Source organism: Coregonus clupeaformis, chromosome 17 (assembly GCF_020615455.1).
Source record: "Coregonus clupeaformis isolate EN_2021a chromosome 17, ASM2061545v1, whole genome shotgun sequence".
NCBI classification, from domain to species: Eukaryota; Metazoa; Chordata; class Actinopteri; order Salmoniformes; family Salmonidae; genus Coregonus; species Coregonus clupeaformis.
In genome coordinates, this window is record NC_059208.1 from 41,707,255 (window position 1) to 41,727,001 (window position 19,747).

At 44.7% G+C, this 19,747-nt stretch overlaps 1 protein-coding gene across 4 annotated transcripts; it reads left to right on the forward strand.

Moving 5' to 3' along the window:
* Positions 1–210: 210 nt before the first annotated feature.
* On the forward strand, positions 211–17,447 carry LOC121586419 (solute carrier family 2, facilitated glucose transporter member 1-like). 4 transcript variants are annotated; one of them, XM_041903078.2, is made up of 11 exons: positions 211–546; positions 979–1,162; positions 5,784–5,885; positions 6,127–6,287; positions 6,918–7,158; positions 7,927–8,089; positions 15,251–15,438; positions 15,898–16,002; positions 16,101–16,199; positions 16,538–16,741; positions 16,882–17,447. In XM_041903078.2, exons 2-11 carry the CDS (start codon positions 1,151–1,153, stop codon positions 17,158–17,160), a joined length of 1,554 nt encoding a protein of 517 aa, XP_041759012.1. In that variant the 5' UTR covers positions 211–546; positions 979–1,150; the 3' UTR covers positions 17,161–17,447. The 4 variants fall into 4 exon arrangements, with proteins under 4 accessions (XP_041759012.1, XP_041759015.1, XP_041759013.1 ...); XM_041903081.2 differs by having other exon boundaries at positions 1,030–1,162; XM_041903079.2 differs by having other exon boundaries at positions 211–536.
* Positions 17,448–19,747: the final 2,300 nt, after the last annotated feature.

The following is a 19,747-nucleotide window of genomic DNA, read 5'->3' on the forward strand; positions in this document are numbered from 1 at the left end:
AATATACGGGAGTCAATTTATTCAGCATATATCTATCAACCTTATTGTCGAACTGGCCTATGTTACAACTTAATCCATTTAAACAAATATTAGATGGAGGAATAGGTCGCACGAAAGCGCATCCATCATCAGCTGATCACTCTCAAGGTCGGCTCGCTGAGCATCATGGGGAGGAAACTGAATACACTGGTTCTACCCGGGGACCGCTACATTCCCTACAACTAAAAAATTCGTTGGTTCACTATCCTCACCATAATAGGAGACCCACGCCTTTGCCCATGACCGCATAGCTGTCACGAGATGTGATGCAAAAAAGCGAGTTGGGTTACGCAGAGAGCATCTCGTTTTTCATAGGTTGATGGAAACTGGGCTATCGTCAAAAGGAAATGTGCGGGTTGTCGAGCATCGACTCCACAAGCCTGAGCTATAGGAAACGAATAACGAATACATTTTCATGAGCCTGTTTTTATAGTACCACATTGGTGCCAGTGGAATCGTTGAGGGTGAGAGAGGAATAGCACGTCTGATCACGACAGGTGAATTGCGGTAAATTGCTTGATTTATACTATTATATAACATATGTAGGGCATTGCTGACAAATCGTCCGCATAAAGGATTGATAGTAGGTAGGTCAAAAGTAGTGTTTTTAGGCCCATTAAGAAGTCACCCAACATTGTGTGGGAATGGCTCGATTTGACCGCCAAGTTAATTTTTTTGCATTTCATAGAGTAGTGATTTTTAAGCGAAGTATATTGCATTTGCTGCCATCGGATTCACTATAGCCTTGTATGCATTGTAACAATGTAGCCTAACAACTGAACATAAAATAAACAAATTGAATGGAATCGTAAACGAATGAAGACATTGCTATCTATGAAGATGTTAAAAGAAGGCTAGATAAAACAATGTTATTGTAGGGCTACTTGAGTTTAATTCGTAAAAGCAGCAGGGCAACGTTGTATTTCTACTTGTGATCAGTTTCAGCACCAAGGACAGCGACTTATCAGTTCCTTATTTTTGAGGCTGCAGCTTTGAAGACTGGGCGGTTCCGCAAGCCTTTTCCACCTGAAGATCTTTTCTCTTGTCCTCCTGTCCTGTTTGTCAACTTCTCATCAAGAGCTGCTTTTTGTTAGTGAATATCTCACTGAAGATGGTGGAGGAGGTAAGTGCTGCTCCCTAATTTAATAATGTGGACAGAGTAGTGATCTATGCTGCTGTTATTATATGCTGACCATGCACTACTCAGGCATACTATACTTTGACCATACAATGTGTGGCCCCTCAAAAGGTCCCTTAACATTTGCATGGGTACAATCCATCAAATGATTTCCAATTCTGTTGCATGCAGTCAGAATGTCATGTGACTGTTCAAAACCCACTTCATGGTGGTGGGTGTTGTACCATCCATGCTGTATATCAGTGAGTCATCCTCATGTTCTATGCTGAGCTTCCATGAGCGACCCAGTGATAGAATTGGACAGTTTACTGTTCTATGAATTATAGGGTCCAGAAATAGCTTTTAGGTAATGACAGTTATCATGCCATAGGCTATGGCATACAATTCTGATCATTAATCTCTGATATTGACATAATGAAATAACCCAAGGCCATTTGGATCTCAATCTATGTTGTGATATTGAATATATAGCCAAAGCTAATCAACTCATCAATACAATTTGGCCTCAGCGTCCTGCATTACATGAATGGGTTTGATTGGTTCTCGTAGATGAAAGAGATAAGAGTGACCAGTTCAGTGAATGTCTCAAAGAATTAGGCCAGAATCTCTATCGCTATTATACTGAAAGAGAGAGAGAGAGAGAGAGAGAGAGAGAGAAAGAGAGAGAGAGAATCTCCAAAGTACGCTTTGGAAATATGTACATTCTTATGTCATGCCAATAAAGCAAATTGGATTTAATTTAATTTAATTGCGAGAGCGAGAGAGGTATTTTCCCTCCCACAATGCATTGGTGCAAGGAGCAGCAATGCCATGTTTTATCGCTGTGTGTTTTGGTCTATTTTAGCAAGTGCCACCTCCAGGCAGTTGTTATGACAACGAGGATGAGACAGATTCTCTTGGATGGAGGGGGCTATGGAGGAAGCAATGTGTGCATTGTTAGAAACAGGGAGGGGAAAAAGAAAGGGAAAGAGATGCAGTCTGGGAGGGGGCTATGGAAGAAGTAGTGTGTTATATCATTAGAAAGAGAGGGAGGGGAACAAAAAGAGGGAAAGCGAGATGGAGCCCTGAGTGTACAGTTCACTAAGGTCAGATGGATAAGTTCCACTTCTGTGACTCTGAAAAGGACTACCCTGTAGCATGCTTATTTTTATTTGAGCGTTTGCTCACTTTGCAAACAACCCTATTACTAGGCTACTAGCACAGAGTTGCATTGTAAACATAACTGATGTATGACGGTGCGTAATCGTGAAATGAACACGCAGTATTTGGCCGGGCTGAAAATGAAGCGCTCTTTTACCACAGTCTTATTTTAAAACTCACTCAACTCTTATCCTGTTTCATGACTTGGGTGTTCTTTTAAAATGACGCATTCAATATTGATCAAATTATTGTACAAATCAAGATAATTTGATCAATTAGTACACTATTTTGAATGCATCTCATGGCTGCTTATTTCTACTGAGTCATTGTGACTTGACAGGCAGCATGGGGGGTTAGGGGAAGAGAAGAAGAGAGATGGGGAGTGGTGGAAGGTGAACTTCAGTATATAAACAGAGTGAGAGGGGGAGGGAAGAGAGAGGGGGGGGAGCGGGTATGGTGGGAGCTATGGTGTATTGCGCCTGTTTGTTTACAGTGTGTTAAAATACCACAGACTGTCACAATGTATGTTTTGCGGACACACGCTTTGTCTTGTGATACATCCCTGCCTACTTCAGTTCCTGTTTTTCATTGGGATTTCCGTTAAAGATTTGTATGGGTTTTGTGAAAACAGTTCCACTATTGAATGGAGCCACCATCACTTTGGGAGACCTTCCCGTCAAAACACAGAGGTGAAAAACACAGCAAATATAAGCAATTCAAATATGTTTGGAAATCTGACATATGGTGGTAGAGAAAATGTAATTCAGACATTGTTGATGAGTAGGGGAGGAGATGGAAGGGCAATGTTTATAATGGACCAGAATTGCATCATTCAACTATAGTTAGATGTAAGGTGATGTAAAGATCAAATAAATTATACTGATGCCAAGAACATTTTTGATCTTATTATTTAATTGTATTCACAAGGCAATTTACAACCAACATTTGGGGCCTTATTAACATTTCCTACACTGGTCCCTCACATCTCTTCTCTCACAAACTGAGGCTCACACACGGTCTAAACACCACCTCAACCACAAGCTCTAAAGGTGGACCAAAGGGCACCTAAGCCGCGAGGCATGGCCAGTCCAGTATCACATAACCTCTAACAATATGCTTTCTCAGCAGTGTCTCTGCATAGTGTTCTATATTACAGGATTCAGCAGAAAAGACCCAGTGGCCTGATTTATATGGCCTTCAAGGAGTTTAATTTGAGAACTGGCTACAGCATCATTTAAGAGCACAGTCCAATGTAAATCAATCAATCAATCAATCACATTTATTTATAAAGCCCTTTCTACATCAGCAGATGTCACAAAGTGCTATACAGAAACCCAGCCTAAAACATCAAACAGCAAGCAATGCAGATGCAGCCTGCATTTTGGTATCCAGCATGTAGCCTAATGCATATGCATAAGGCTATAACGTGGTCTGCTAATGTTATAATGTATACTTTAGCAGATTTATTCAACTTATTTAAAGACTGGTGAAATACCTTTTGTATGGAAATGTCCCCGAGTGACCCCTCTTCATAAAGGTGGAAACTCCTTAGACCCAAATAATTTTAGTCCTACAGTATCAGTAATCTGTTCAATAGCTAAAAATCTTTGAGAAATTAATATGTTCCCAACTGTATCAGTACCTAGATTAATTTAATTTAATTTCACCCTTTCAATCTGGCTTTAGACCCAACCATTCTACTACTACAGAATTAGTGAAACTCACAAATTAAATACATTCTTAATCTGACCAAGGCACACTAACTGTTGCCATCTTTATTGATTTATCAAAAGCATTTGGTTTAGTTGATCATTCTATTTTACCAGGAAAACTTAAAAACATTGGTTTCACTAACGGACACTTAACTGGTTCCATGCGTATCTTAGCAATAGAAAACAATGTGTTTTCATAGGACACAAATCACAACTTCTTGTACTCAGTAGAGGTGTACCTCAAGGCTCAGTATTGGCCCCCCTTCTTTTCTCTATATTCATAAATGAATTGCCTCTAATGTGTCAGAATAAACATGTTCACTTATACGCTGATGATACAGTGCTCTCCAAGATTATTTTACCTCTTTACAAAAATGGTTTCTTGCAAATAATTTGGTTTCAAATCAAACAAAGTCCTATATCATGCTGTTTGGTACACGGCAAATAATAAACTCCACAGCTGGCAATTTCAAAATTCATGGAACAATGCTTAAAAGTGTTGGGTTTGAGGATAGATTCTGAATTATCTTTTGGAAAGCATATTGATTACATTAGAAAAACAATTATCTATAAGCTTGGGTTACCAGATCTAATAATTGATTTACTGTATCCATTAGAAAGACCTTAGTTAACCCAACTGCTGCTTCCTATCCTAGACTCTGGTGGCATAATCTATCAAAACACAACCAATACCTTACTTTGCAAATTAGATGTCATTTATAACAATCTTTGCAGATTCATTATTGGATGCCATTTATAAGACATCATTGCACAATGTATGAATCACTAAATTGTCTGTCACTCCCAAACAGAAGACAACTGCATTGGTACCAATTTATTTTTAAACGTTTCAACTTAAATTTTCCTGTATATATTAAGGAACACCTAACTTTATAAGACTCACACTACTCCTTTCGACAACAGCAGCAATTACAAATTCCAAGGGTACATCCTGAGGTTGGAGTAAGATCTTTCAGATACAAAGGCCTAACTGACAGGGATAATTTACCTATAGAAATTAGGGCATTAAAATCACACAGGGAATTTAAGAAAGTAATTTTTCAAATGTTAAGAACAAACTGTTTGTGATTTTAACTAATAAAAACATCCCCATGTGAAGATATTTGTAAATATATACCTGTATGTATGTATATATTATAGGTACTTAGTTGTATTAGTATTTAGCAGTAGTTTGTATTAGTTGTAAGCCTATGAGTAGTTGTACAACAACTTTTTGATGTTGTCAATGTACATTTGTATTATTATTATTTCATTGTTATTATTATTAGACAGTAGTTGCCATATTATTCTTGCTACTAAGTATTGTTTTTTTGTAAAAAAAACTAAATAATCACTTGCACACTTGAAAACAAGATGGTGCATCTCAAGATAAATTTTATTTCTAATAAATAATTAAGTATTCAGTGGTGGTACAGGTCGAGAGAAGAATAAAGGTGGTTCAGTAAACAAGATGTGTAAACTTGTCTGAGACTTCTGGAAGTTTAGGCTTTACCTCAGTGGGCTAATGCTGTATTAAGTCATGTAGGCTGCAGATGACTTGGGTTTGACACCCGGCCAGAGACATTATAATAGCTTAACCTGTAACTGTATGATGTAATTTCCAGATGGTGCATGGACAACAGTATTAATGCCTCTGAAAGAGTTTTAGTTTTACACTGTAGGGGCTGCTTGATCCGAATGTACTATGCATAAACCCCTAATAACACACACTATCCCCATTCTGTCTCTAACAGAAAAAGCAGGTGACAGGATACCTCCTGTTCTCCCTGGCCACTGCAGTCATTGGCTCGCTGCAGTTTGGCTACAACACAGGGGTCATTAATGCACCTGAACAGGTTTGTAGGTTTATTTTGTGTTTTCTTATAACAGTGAAAGCATGTGTGGGCTTTGGTTTTGTTAAACTGTACGTTATGTTTAATCGCTTTCCATTATGCTTGTGGATATTGTACTACTGATTTGTATTACACTGCATTTCATTAAGCGTTAAATCAAGAGATAATATCTTGATTTATCTAATAATTATTTATTGCTCTCTCTCCCTCTCTCCCTCTCTCTTTCTCCCCCTCACCTGTTTAGAAACTGCGGGCTTTCTTTAACAACACGTGGATGGAGAGGTATGGCGAGCCCATCGCACCAGGAACGTGTACCATTGTGTGGAGCTTTTCGGTGGCCATCTTTAGTGTGGGCGGCATGGTGGGCTCCTTCAGCGTCGGAGTGATGGCAGACAGATTTGGGAGGTGAGTGGTGACCCAGTATTCACCTATTCACACCGGTGCCATTTTTCACTGACTATCGGTTGTTTTCTAATGTTAACATTTCCGAACAGGGTAGCAAGTGAAGTTCTCAATGCAAAAACCAAACATGTTGACATGTAGATTAAAAACCACTGCACCTTCACACACTAACAATATTATTTGAGTCAGGATACTTAGAACAACATTTCTAGTGCATTGCCAGTCATCTGCACTGATTTTAAAAGACACAACCATTTATCAGCTACCCACACATTGTCGATGGTACAACAATCAGCTGTGAATAAAGTTTATTAAAAGTATTGGGAATGTTTTCCTTAGGAGTGAATTTAGTCACTCTCCAGTTCCGGTCCTTTCCTTGGTCTCTTTCTGTTTCTGCCTCTGCTAAGCTGTCAGAACCAATTAAGCTCCAAGGAGTCAGTGGAGTGTGATTGGAATCACTGCAACAACAAAAAATTCCTTCAACTATTCCGTTGTTTCCTTCTCCCACTACTTCCTTCTACATCTCACTCTCCCTCCCTCATTACCTCTCTCTCTGTCTATCTCTTACTCTACACATTGTCTCGTAACCCTCCCATATGTGTGTGTGTGTGTGTCTCGGGTATTGGGATAAAGGAAATTGTCCATGTTTCTGGTCAACATCCTGGCTGTGATCGGAGGCCTCCTCATGGGTTTCTCCACCCTCTGCTCTTCCTATGAGATGGTCATTGCCGGACGCCTCGTCATCGGCCTCTTCTGCGGCCTCTTCACTGGCCTTACACCCATGTACGTGGGGGAGCTGTCCCCCACCCCTCTAAGGGGCGCCTTCGGCACCTTACATCAGCTGGGCGTGGTGGTTGGCATCCTGGTGGCTCAGGTCAGTCCTTGACGGCAGCCATCTTGATTTCTGCCCATAAACAAAGGAATAGTCTTAACACGTACGTTACCATACCGTGTGTGCTTGTGATGCTGGTAATAAAGTCCCCATATAAGAATATTATGTTTTATGTGCGGGAGTATTCTTATATGCAGTGATGTAGTGTTAACAACAATAGGTGGGTAAACGCTGATCGCTGTTAGGGGATAATAAAGTTACACTCCCTATACTTTCAATGTGTTTTCCCGCAAAGGGTGGGTAAATGTTCATGCAAAAAATAAAAGTGCGTAAACTGCGTTTACTTGCTTTTACCCTCCACTACACCACTGCTTAAATGATTAAGTCGTAGCCAGCAGACATTCAGATTTCTCATCACGCACCCTTGCCACTTAACATTGGAGTAATGTCTTTGCCTAATTATTTGCTATTTATTGTAATTATTTAATGAGTATTACATTCGTTTTTAATGAGCGACTGCATCTTTCTCTAGGAATACAATTCTTAATATTCTTCCCCTTCATTTTCTTCCACACACTGTCATGAACCTTCTCCATTAGAATTGCTTTATAGAACTGCCTCTTCCATTCCATACCATCAATGGATTAGTGTATTGTTTAATACTATCAACCATAGTGTATATCCCATCAGTGCTTCCCATCCCATCAATGTACAGTATATCCCATTCATGTTTGCATGTAAGCTGTGGTGCTGTGAATTAAACATTCCTGGTAGTAAAGTTAATCCTACTTAAACCTCTCTGTGTTATAGGTCTTTGGCTTGGAGTCTCTGCTGGGGTCGGACAAGCTGTGGCCTCTGCTGCTGGCTCTGACGGTCATCCCGGCCGTGCTGCAGTGTATCCTGCTGCCCTTCTGTCCCGAAAGCCCCCGCTTCCTCCTCATCAACCAGAACAAGGAGGAGCAGGCCCGCAAAGGTGGGTGCTCCAAGCCATAGAAACCATCAAATTGTTGAGGTTTGAGGGAATTTGCACATTCTAGTAATTCTATATCCATGCTCCAAACGCAGTCATTTACTCTGGACCGTCAGGAAGTTAAATGGAAACACTTCATTTAATAGTCCTATTTTAGCTTGAATGTTCCTGGAATTGCATCTATTTGCGGATAAATAATATAGTAAAATTGAGTAATTTTGTGAGTGGTACTTATATACCAACATACTGGTGTATGTCACAATAAAACATACACTCAGTGGTCAGTTTATTAGGTACACCACCCGTTCATGAAAATGGTTTGCTCCAAAAACAGTGAGTCACATGGCAGTGGCTTGCTATATAAAGCAGGCAGACAGGCATCGAGGCATTCAGTTACTATTCGATTGAATGTTAGAATGGGCAAAACGAGTGACCTAAGCGACTTTGAGCTTGGTATGATTGTCAGTGCCAGGCACGCCGGTTCCAGTATCTCAGAAACGGCCAGCCTCCTGGGCTTTTTACGCACTACTGTGTCTCGGGTTTAGAAAGAATGGTGCGACAAACAAAAAACATCCAGCCTGTGGCAGTCCTGCGAAAACAGCTTGTTGATGAGAGGTCGAAGGAGAATGGCAAGAATCGTGCAAGCTAACAGACAGGCAAATAACGGCACAGTACAACAGTGGTGTTCAGAACGGCATCTCAGAACGCACAACTCGTCGGTCCTTGTCACGGATGGGGTATTGCAGCGGACATCCACTCCTATCAGCTAAAAACAAGAAGAAGCTGCTCCAGTGGGCACACGATCACCAACACTGGACAATTAAGGAGTGGAAAAACATTGCCTGGTCCGATGAATCCCGGTTCCTGTTGCGTCATGCTGATGGCAAAGTCAGGATTTTGAGTAATCAGCATGAGTCCATGGCCCCATCCTGCCTGGTGTGAACGGTACAGGCTGGTGGAGGTGGTGTAATGATGTGGGGAATGTTTTCCTGGCACACTTTAGGTCCCTTGATACCAATTGAGCAATGTTTCCATGTCCCGAAGAATTCAGCCTGTTCTGGAAGCAAAGGTGGATCCGACCCGGTACTATATGGGTGTACCTAATAAGCCCTCAATGTACACTATATATACAAAAAATATGTGGACACCCCTTGAAATTACATTTACATTTACATTTACGTCATTTAGCAGATGCTCTTATCCAGAGCGACTTACAAATTGGTACATTCACCTTATAGCCAGTGGGATAACCACTTTACAATATGTTTTTTTTTTCTTTCTTTGGGGTGGGGTAAGGGGGGGGTAGAAGGATTACTTTATCCTATCCCAGGTATTCCTTAAAGGTGGGGTTTCAAGTGTCTCCGGAAGGTGGTGAGTGACTCCGCTGTCCTGGCGTCGTGAGGGAGCTTGTTCCACCATTGGGGTGCCAGAGCAGCGAACAGTTTTGACTGGGCTGAGCGGGAACTGTGCTGCCGCAGAGGTAGGGGGGCCAGCAGGCCAGAGGTGGATGAACGCAATGCCCTCGTTTGGGTGTAGGGACTGATCAGAGCCTGAAGGTAAGGAGGTGCCGTTCCCCTCACAGCTCCGTAGGCAAGCACCATGGTCTTGTAGCAGATGCAAGCTTCAACTGGAAGCCAGTGGAGTGTGCAGAGGAGCGGGGTGACGTGAGAGAACTTGGGAAGGTTGAACACCAGAGGGGCTGCGGCATTCTGGATGAGTTGTAGGGGTTTAATGGCACAGGCAGGGAGCCCAGCCAACAGCGAGTTGCAGTAATCCAGACGGGAGATGACAAGTGCCTGGATTAGGACCTGTGCCGCTTCCTGTGTAAGGCAGGGTCGGCTATTTCAGCCACACCCATTGCTGACAGGTGTATAAAATCTAGCACACAGCCATGCAATCTCCAAAGACAAACATTGGCAGTAGAATGGCCTTACTGAAGAGCTCAGTGACTTTCAACGTGGCACCGTTATAGGATGCGACCTTTCCAACAAGTCAGTTCATCAAATTTCTGCCCTGCTAGAGCTGCCCCGGTCAACTGTAAGTGGTGTTATTGTGAAGTACAAACATCTAGGAGCAACAACGGCTCAGCCGTGAAGTGGTAGGCCACAAGCTCACAGAATGGGACCGCCAAGTGCTGAAGCGCGTAGCGCGTAAAAATCGTCTGTCCTCCGTTGCAACACTCACTACCGAGTTCCAAACTGACTCTGGAAGCAACATCAGCAGAGCTTCGTCGGGAGCTTAATGAAGTGGGTTTCCATGGCCGAGCATCCACACACAAGCCTAAGACACCATGCGCAATGCCAAGTGTCGGCTGGATGGTGTAAAGCTCGCCGCCATTGGACTCTGGAGCAGTGGAAACGCGTTCTCTGAAGTGATGAATCACGCTTTACCATCTGGCATCCCGACGGACAAATTTGGGTTTGGTGGATGCCAGGAGAACTCTACCTGCCCGAATGCATAGTGCCAACTGTAAAGTTTGGTGGAGGAGGAATAATGGTCTGGGGCTGTTTTTCATGGTTCGGGCTAGGCCCCCTAGTTCCAGTGAAGGGAAATCTTAACGCTACAGCATATAATGACATTATAGACGATTCTACGCTTCCAACTTTGTGGCAACAGTTTGGGAAAGGCCCTTTCCTGTTTCAGCATGACAATGCCACCGTGCACAAAGCGATGTCCATACAGAAATGGTTTGTCGAGATCGGTGTAGAAGAACTTGACTGGCCTGCACAGAGCCCTGACTGGAGGCTGATATAGCAGCAAAGGGGGATCAACTCCATATTAATGCCCATGATTTTGGAATAAGATGTTTGATGAGCAAGTGTCCACATACTTTTGATCATGTAGTGTCCATTAAATACCCTTGAATGGTGTGAATTGTGCATGCCAAACATAGGCCTGTGGCGTTATTGCCCTTCCTCTGACTGGGCATGAATTTAATGCATACAGTGACAGGCTTAGACAGGACAGGCGAGACGGAAGCTTGTTGAGCCAAGAAAAGAGTCCTTGACTGACGCACAGCATAGGCCAACAGCAGGTTTTGGCACCGGTCGCTACAGTATTTCACACTGTGGGGGTCACCTGAGTGCATGTCCTAATCTCCTTCACACTGTTTTGTTTCAAACTCTTTGGTGAATAAGATAATAAAAAAGGGAACATTTGTTTGGTCAGTCTTTTATGTGATGGATACCATTATGAAAGAACTGGCAGGACCATGGAACAATGCTATGACCATGGAACCATGCTACTGAACAAACAACTACAACGCAGGCAGGTTTTAGTGTTGGTGCTACTATTTACTCAATTAGTGTTTTTAAAGGTCCAATGCAGCTGTTTTTATCTCAATATCAAATCATTTTTGTCTAACAATTAAGTGTCTTACTGTGATTGTTTTAAATTAAAATGGTCAAAATGAAACAAAGAAAGTGTCACGATCGTTGAACGGAGTAGACCAAGGCGCAGCGTTGAAGGCAAACATACTTTATTATCCAAAGTGATAACACGAACAAAACAATAAACGATAACGTGACGTGACGTCCTAGGTTAAACACAACCAACACGGAACAAACCAAAAGGAACAAGATCCCACAACACCTGTGGGAACACAGCCTGTCTAAATATGGCTCCCAATCAGAGACAACCAGCAACAGCTGACACTCGTTGCCTCTGATTGGGAACCACTCTGGCCAACATAGAAATACAATACTAGACTGTGAACATAGAACAAAAACACATAGAATCTACACACCCTGGCTCAACATATAGAGTCCCCAGAGCCAGGGTGTGACAGTACTTTCCCAAAGGCGCGGACTGCGACCGCGCCTCAACATAAACCAAACAGGGGAGGGCTGGGTGGGCATTCCTCCTCGGAGGCGGTTCCGGCTCCGGGCTTGCCCACCACCCTCCAATAATCCCCCCGTAGCGCCCCTGGTCCGGTCTGGCCCCGCTGGCTGGAGCTGGACTGGATATCGTAGGAGCGGATTGCTTAAGCTCCGGTGTGGAGCAGCTGACCGGTACCTGACCAGGCACGGGTTGTGCCGGACTGACGACGCGCACCCCTGGCTTGGTGCGTGGAGCAGGAACGGGCCGGGCCGGGCTGACGATGCGCACCCCTGGCTTGGTGCGTGGAGCAGCAACGGGCCGGACCGGGCTGACGATGCGCACCCCTGGCTTGGTGCGTGGAGCAGGAACGGGCCTTACCGGGCTGATGACTCGCACCCCTGGCTTGGTGCGTGGAGCAGGAACGGGCCTTACCGGGCTGACGACTCGCACCCCTGGCTTGGTGCGTGGAGCAGGAACGAGCCTTACCGGGCTGACGACTCGCACCCCTGGCTTGGTGCGAGTGGCAGGAACAGGCCGGGCCGGGCTGGCGACGCGCACCGTAGGCTTGGTGCGAGGGGCAGGAACAGGCCGGGCCGGGCTGGCGATGCACACCGTAGGCTTGGTGCGAGTGGCAGGAACAGGCCGGGCCGGGCTGGCGACGCGCACCATAGGCTTGGTGCGAGTGGCAGGAACAGGCCGGGCCGGGCTGGCGACGCGCACCGTAGGCTTGGTGCGAGTGGCAGGAACAGGCCGGACCGGGCTGGCGACGCGCACCGTAGGCTTGGTGCGAGGAGCAGGAACAGGCCGGGCTGGGCTGGCGACGCGCACCGTAGGCTTGGTGCGAAGGGCAGGAACAGGCCGGGCCGGGCTGGCGACGCGCACCGTAGGCTTGGTGCGAGGGGCAGGAACAGGCCGGGCCGGGCTGGCGACGCACACCGTAGGCTTGGTGCGAGTGGCAGGAACAGGCCGGGCCGGGCTGGCGACGCACACCGTAGGCTTGGTGCGAGTGGCAGGAACAGGCCGGGCCGGGCTGGCGACGCACACCGTAGGCTTGGTGCGAGTGGCAGGAACAGGCCGGGCTGGGCTGGCAATGCGCACCGTTGGCTTGGTGCGAGTGGCAGGAACAGGCCGGGCTGGGCTGGCAACGCGCACCGGAGGCTTGGTGCGAGGAGCAGGAACAGGCCGGGCCGGGCTGTGGAGACGGATAGGAGGCCTGGAGTGAAGAGCTGCCACAACCCGTCCTGGCTGAATGCCTACCTTCACACACTCTGTGTGAGGCATCAGCACAGGACGTACAGGGCTGTGTACCCGTACTGGCATAACAGCACGTGACACTGGCGCAGGATATCCGGGACCGAGGAGAGGCACTGGAGGCCACGAGCGCTGAGCCGGCACACTCCGTCCTGGCTGCATGCCCACCTTCGCACGACACGTGCGGGGTGCTCGCACAGGACGTACCGGACTATGCCGGACCACTCGTGGCACAGTACGCAGTTCCGCATACCCCGGAACCTGCCCAGTCTCATGCTGCCATGCCTGAGTACGGGGAGTTGGCTCTGCTCTCCATCCAGGCTCCGCCAACCTGCCTTCTGGCCCCCCAAACCCGGTGGCCTCCTCTCCTAATCTCCCAATTTGCCCTGTGGCAGCCTCCTGCTGCCCAGTCGCCCATGCCGTGTGCCCCCCCCTAAAAATGTTTTGGGGTTGCCTCTCGTCCGTCCGACGACGACACTGTTGCCGCCGTTGCTCCTCTCTCGCCAGGGCCTTAACCTTAGCCCATGGCCCTTTTCCCCCGAGCATGTCCTCCCAGGACCACAATTGGCCCACCTGGGCCATCGCCAACCTCTCCAGCTCCTTACCCGGCGCTTCCTCCCATGTCCAGGCTGCCTGCTCCTGGACACGCTGCTTGGTCCTGGTATGGTGGGATCTTCTGTCACGATCGTTGAACGGAGTAGACCAAGGCGCAGCGTTGAAGGCAAACATACTTTATTATCCAAAGTGATAACACGAACAAAACAATAAACGATAACGTGACGTCCTAGGTTAAACACAACCAACACGGAACAAACCAAAAAGAACAAGATCCCACAACACCTGTGGGAACACAGCCTGTCTAAATATGGCTCCCAATCAGAGACAACCAGCAACAGCTGACACTCGTTGCCTCTGATTGGGAACCACTCTGGCCAACATAGAAATACAATACTAGACTGTGAACATAGAACAAAAACACATAGAATCTACACACCCTGGCTCAACATATAGAGTCCCCAGAGCCAGGGTGTGACAAAAAGACTCTTAGCAAAGAGCAATTTTTCAAGCAATAATTTTGCATGGACTTTCGTGGAGTGGTCTGAGTGGGGAAGGAAAAACTGAAAACTAGCTGTTATTGTCATAGAGGTTTGAAACTCCTTATTGGTCTATTAACTAATTTACCACCTGGTGATGTCACCAGGCAGGCCAAAACTCCATCCCACCAAAACAGGCTGAAATTTCAGCTGTCTTTTCAAACAGCTCTTATACTAAAAGGGCATTATCATCATTTTCACATTTTAGGGGCCTCCCGAGTGGCGCAGCTGTCTAAGGCACTGCTTCGCAGTGCTGAGGTGACACTACAGCCTCGGGTTCGATCCCAGGCTGTGTCACAGCCGACCGTGACCGGGATCCCCATAGAGCGGGGCGCAATTGGCCCAGCGCCGTCTGAGTTAGGGGAGGGATTGGCCGGGGGGGATTTCCTTGGCTCATCGCGCTCTAGTGACTCCTTGTGGTGGGCCGAGCTCCTGCAAGCTGACTCAGTCGTCAGTTGAATGCCGTTTCCTCCGACACATTGGTGCGGCTGGTTTCCGGGTTAATCTTGCAGTGTGTTAAGAACGCATGACTCGACTCGACCTTCACCTCTCCCAAACCCGTTGGGGAGTTGCAGTGATGAGACAAGATCGTAACTACCAATTTGATTTCACGAAATTGGGGAGAAAAATGGGGTTATAAAAATACATAATAATAATTTTCACAATTTCACAGTATTATTCCAATGTCATAGTGTGGAAATATAAATAAAACACAGGAAAATCACATTTCTGACTGCGCTGGGCCTTTAAAAATGTTTTGCGCCAAATTTTTTACTTCATTTCTCAAAGAAAAGGATATCTGTATGATCTTTTGTACAAAACTAAGAAGGTTTTATGCACCTCATGTATTTCAATATTTTCTTTAACATATTGTCATTGGTTGACTCTCTACTTACCTAATGATTTTACAAATATATTGTCTCCTTTTAAAACTTGTATGTCCTTCACATTATGGTGTCACTTATCTGCCTCTCTCACTCCGCCATTTTCTCCCCCCTAGCCCTGGTGCGTCTGCGTGGCTCCGAGGACGTGAGTAAAGACATGCAGGAGATGAAGGAGGAGAGTTCCAAGATGGCCATGGAGAAGAAAGTGACCATCCCTGAGCTGTTCCGCACCGCAGCCTATCGGCAGCCGCTCCTCATCGCCGTCATGCTCCACCTCTCCCAGCAGCTCTCCGGAATCAATGCTGTGAGTGAACTATGACTCCCAGGTGGCCTCAGTACAAACACATTCGAATTAGTTGAAAAGTCACCAAGGATATCTCAAGAGGACAGCCTAACAATACAGGGTCGCATTCACTAGGCACGAAACTGAAGAAAAAAGGCAGAGACGGGGAGGTACTATCTGAATTTATCCAATAAAAAATGATGTGTGTCCTTAAGAAGATGACCCAGGCTTCATACAGAGAGGAACTGCAGCTGCCTATGCATAGTTGAATAGTTGAATGACAGCTGCATTCAACATGCCTTATATGCTTAATGACTGCATGTTTGGGAGATTTGTTTGGATTATTCGATGGATTACTCCATAGTGTTACAGTATGATAAAATACCACTTTGATAAGATGTGGCTTCCTATTCATAGATTATGGCCTTGTTGCAGATCAATAACCTCATTTTATTGTTGCCCTCCCCCAACCCTATTCAGGTGTTCTACTATTCAACTGGTATCTTTGAATCAGCCGGTGTAACCCAACCCATTTACGCCACTATTGGAGCAGGAGCTGTTAACACTGTCTTTACTGTGGTATCTGTAAGTATAACATGCTGCATTTATTAGTGTTTATTGAGTTTATGTGTGTATGTAATGTATGTTTACTGTAAGGGAACTTCTTTCTCTGTTTTTGTCAGCTCTTCCTGGTCGAGAGGGTGGGACGAAGGACTTTGCATCTCATCGGATTGGCCGGAATGGCTGTCAGTGCCCTGCTCATGACTATTGCCCTCCTGTTGGTGGGTGTCAGTTTCTATTGGTTGTCATTCAACATAACAGATATGTCATTAATTACAGTAATTCCTTTTCATTGCTATTATTGATGATAATCTCCATCTCCTTTCTCTCTATCTCCCTCCCTCCCTCCCTCCCTCCCTCTTTCTTTCTTTCTTTCTTTCTTTCTTTCTTTCTTTCTTTCTTTCTTTCTTTCTTTCTTTCTTTCTTTCTTTCTTTCTTTTTCTCTCTCTCTCTCTCTCTCTCTCTCTCTCTCTCTCTCTCTCTCTCTCTCTCTCGTCTCCTCTCTCTCTCTCTCTCTCTCTCTCTCTCTCTCTCTCTCTCTCTCTCTCTGTCTGAGTAGAAGGGCTACTCGTCTCTGAGCTACCTAAGCATTGGGGCTGTGTTTCTGTTCGTGGCCATGTTTGAGATGGGACCTGGTCCTATCCCATGGTTCATAGTGGCGGAGCTCTTCTCTCAGGGTCCGCGGCCTGCCGCCATAGCCGTGGCTGGCTGCTGCAACTGGACCGCCAACTTCCTGGTGGGAATCAGCTTCCCCAAACTGGAGGTGCGAGAGGTTTCTCTTGGTTTCCCATTAGGGGCGAATCCTAACTTCCACTTAAGTCAAAATTTCAATTATTACATTGACTAATTAAAGTAATTACTGACTTCCACTCATTTTCTCTCTCTTTGTTTGTAATTCTGTAGGAGCTCTGTGGGCCTTACGTCTTTATCATCTTCATGATCTTACTCCTCTTCTTCTTCATCTTCACCTTCATCAAAGTCCCAGAGACCAAGGGCAAGACCTTTGACGAGATCGCCCGCGAGTTTGGCGGGGGCCCCCTGCCACCTGCCACCTCCGTGGAAGCTCCTGCCACTAGTAGCAGCATAACACTTCCTGCCTCTCCCATCAAGGAGAAGGTCCCATTGGTGGAGGCGGCAGCAGCAGAGGATAAGTCCAACTCAACTGTACAGGAGAGCTTGTAGAATCCTGTGTCGGGTCAAGGGTTAAAGGTCAGGGGTTGGCGGTCAGCTGGTTCAAAAACAGATCAAAGGTTCATTCTTTGGCAGTTCAGGTACATGGGGACGAGTGATTAAGGTGATGGGAAATATACTGTTCGTGTACATGGAAAGCCACAACACATACATATTTTGGTGGATACAGTAGCTAAGATGAATTAGTGTTATTTTGTCACATTTTTTGTGTAATATATAGTACCAGTCAAAAGTTTGGACACACCTACTCATTCAAGGGTTTTTCTTTATTTTTTCTATTTTCTACATTGTAGAATAATAGTGAAGACATCAAAACTATGAAATAACACATATGGAATCATGTAGTATCCCAGAAAGTGTTAAACAAATCAAAATATATTTTATATTTGAGATTCTTCAAATAGCCACCTTTTGCCTTGATGACAGCGTTGCACACTCTTGGCATTCTCTCAACCAGCTTCATGAGGTAGTCACCTGGAATGCATTTCAATTTACAGGTGTGCCTTCTTAAAAGTTAATTTGTGGAATTTCTTTCCTACTTAATGCATTTGAGCCAATCAGTTGTGTTGTGACAAGGTAGGGGGGTATACAGAAGATAGTCCTATTTGGTAAAAGACCAAGTCCATATTATGGCAAGAACAGCTCAAATAAGCAAAGAGAAACGACAGTCCATCATTACTTTAAGACATGAAGGTCAGTCAACATGGAAAATCTCAAGAACTTTGAAAGTTTATTCAAGTGCAGTCGCAAAAACCATCAAGTGCTATGATGAAACTGGCTCTCATGAGGACCACCACAGGAATGGAAGACCCAGAGATACCTCTGCTGCAGAGGATACGTTCATTAGAGTTACCAGCCTCAGAAATTGCAGCCCAAATAAATGCTTCACAGAGTTCAAGTCACAGACACATCTCAACAACAACTGTTCAGAGGGGACTGTGTGAATCAGGCCTTCATGGTCGAATTGCTGCAAAGAAACCACTACTAAAGGACACCAATAAGAAAAAGAGACCTGCTTGGGCCAAGAAACACGAGCAAAGGACATTCGACCGGTGGAAATTTGTCCTTTAGTCTGGAGTCCAAATTGGAGATTTTTGGTTCCAACCGCTGTGTCTTTGTGAGACGCGGTGTGGGTGAACAGATGATCTCCGTATGTGTAGTTCCCACCGTAAAGCATGGAGGAGGAGGTGTTATGGTGTGGGTGTGCTTTGCTGGTGACACTGTCTGTGATTTATTTAGAATTCAAGGCACACTTAACCAGCATGGCTACAATGGCATTCTGCAGCGATACGCCATCCCATCTGGTTTGCGTTTAATGGGACTATCATTTGTTTTTCAACAGCACAATGACCCAACACACCTCCAGGCTGTGTAAGGGCTATTTTACCAAGAAGGAGAGTGATGGAGTGCTGCATCAGATGACCTGGCCTCCACAATCCCCCAACCTCAACCCAATTGAGATGGTTTGGGATGAGTTACTACATGATTCCATGTGTTATTTCATCGTTTTGATGTCTTCACTATTATTCTACAATGTAGAAAATAGTACAAATAAAGAAAAACCATTTTTTGAGTAGGTGTGTCCAAACTTTTGACTGGTAGCCACATCTTATCAAAGTGGTATAGAAGTGTTCTCAACTTATAGGTCAACATTTTTATTTTTATTTTGTTGCCTTCTTTTACTGAGTGCATCATCATTTAAACAGCTTTTAGTAAGGCCAAAGTGGGCCTAGTCAAAACAACAAAACAAACAACCTCAATAGTGTTTCTGGTAAACAGTGGTTTTAACAGTGAAACAGTAGATTGGGGTAAATTACATTGGTTGGCTTTCTTGGTTTAGAAATAGCTTTTTTAAATAACCCAATAATCCCATGATTATCATACTTTTATTTCAGCAGTTGTTGTATTTGAGAACAAAATGATATGCTTTTACCCTACGCAAGAATCCACTGATAAAGAATCACATTTGGATGGTTGCATAATGAAGTAAGATGGTTGTTGTTTTCAATGAGAGAGAGAGAGAGAGAGAGAGAGAGAGAGAGAGAGAGAGAGAGAGAGAGAGAGAGAGAGAGAGAGAGAGAGAGAGAGAGAGAGAGAGAGAGAGAGAGAGAGAGAGAGAGAGAGAGAGAGAGAGAGAGAGTAAGAAATATGGTACTTATTTCACTTTAACTTGCTTTAGGTGCACTTTATTAACCAAATAGAAATCAATTAAAACTCCACGATTGCTAATACATTCTTCAAAAAGCGCTTTATGGTAAATTAATCAACATAAGGAAAAATTAGAGAAATATTTACCTGAGGGAGTGCTTTTACAGCTAGCCTATAAAATAAAAAAGCTTTAGGATAGCGTAGAATTGTCTAAGGGGATTGCAATAGAGGTTTCAAATTAAAAAGGTTAAAACTTTATTCGAAGGATGGGTAACTTTAATGAAGATAGTTATTTTGGATATTAAATTATAATAGATTGTGATATGAGTCGCGATGTTATGAACTTGGATTCGATAAGAATCAACCACATAGAGCAAAGGACTCCAGCGGTTTTCTCTGTGGTATTGAGTGCAATTTTGAATTGTTCTGC

Bases quoted from the DNA above. Each gene is read 5' to 3' on its own strand.
- LOC121586419 (XM_041903078.2), top strand. The intron at 8,090-15,250 runs GTGGGTGCTCCA...TCTCCCCCCTAG, and splicing joins GGAGGAGCAGGCCCGCAAAG to CCCTGGTGCGTCTGCGTGGC. The intron at 15,439-15,897 runs GTGAGTGAACTA...AACCCTATTCAG, and splicing joins AGCTCTCCGGAATCAATGCT to GTGTTCTACTATTCAACTGG.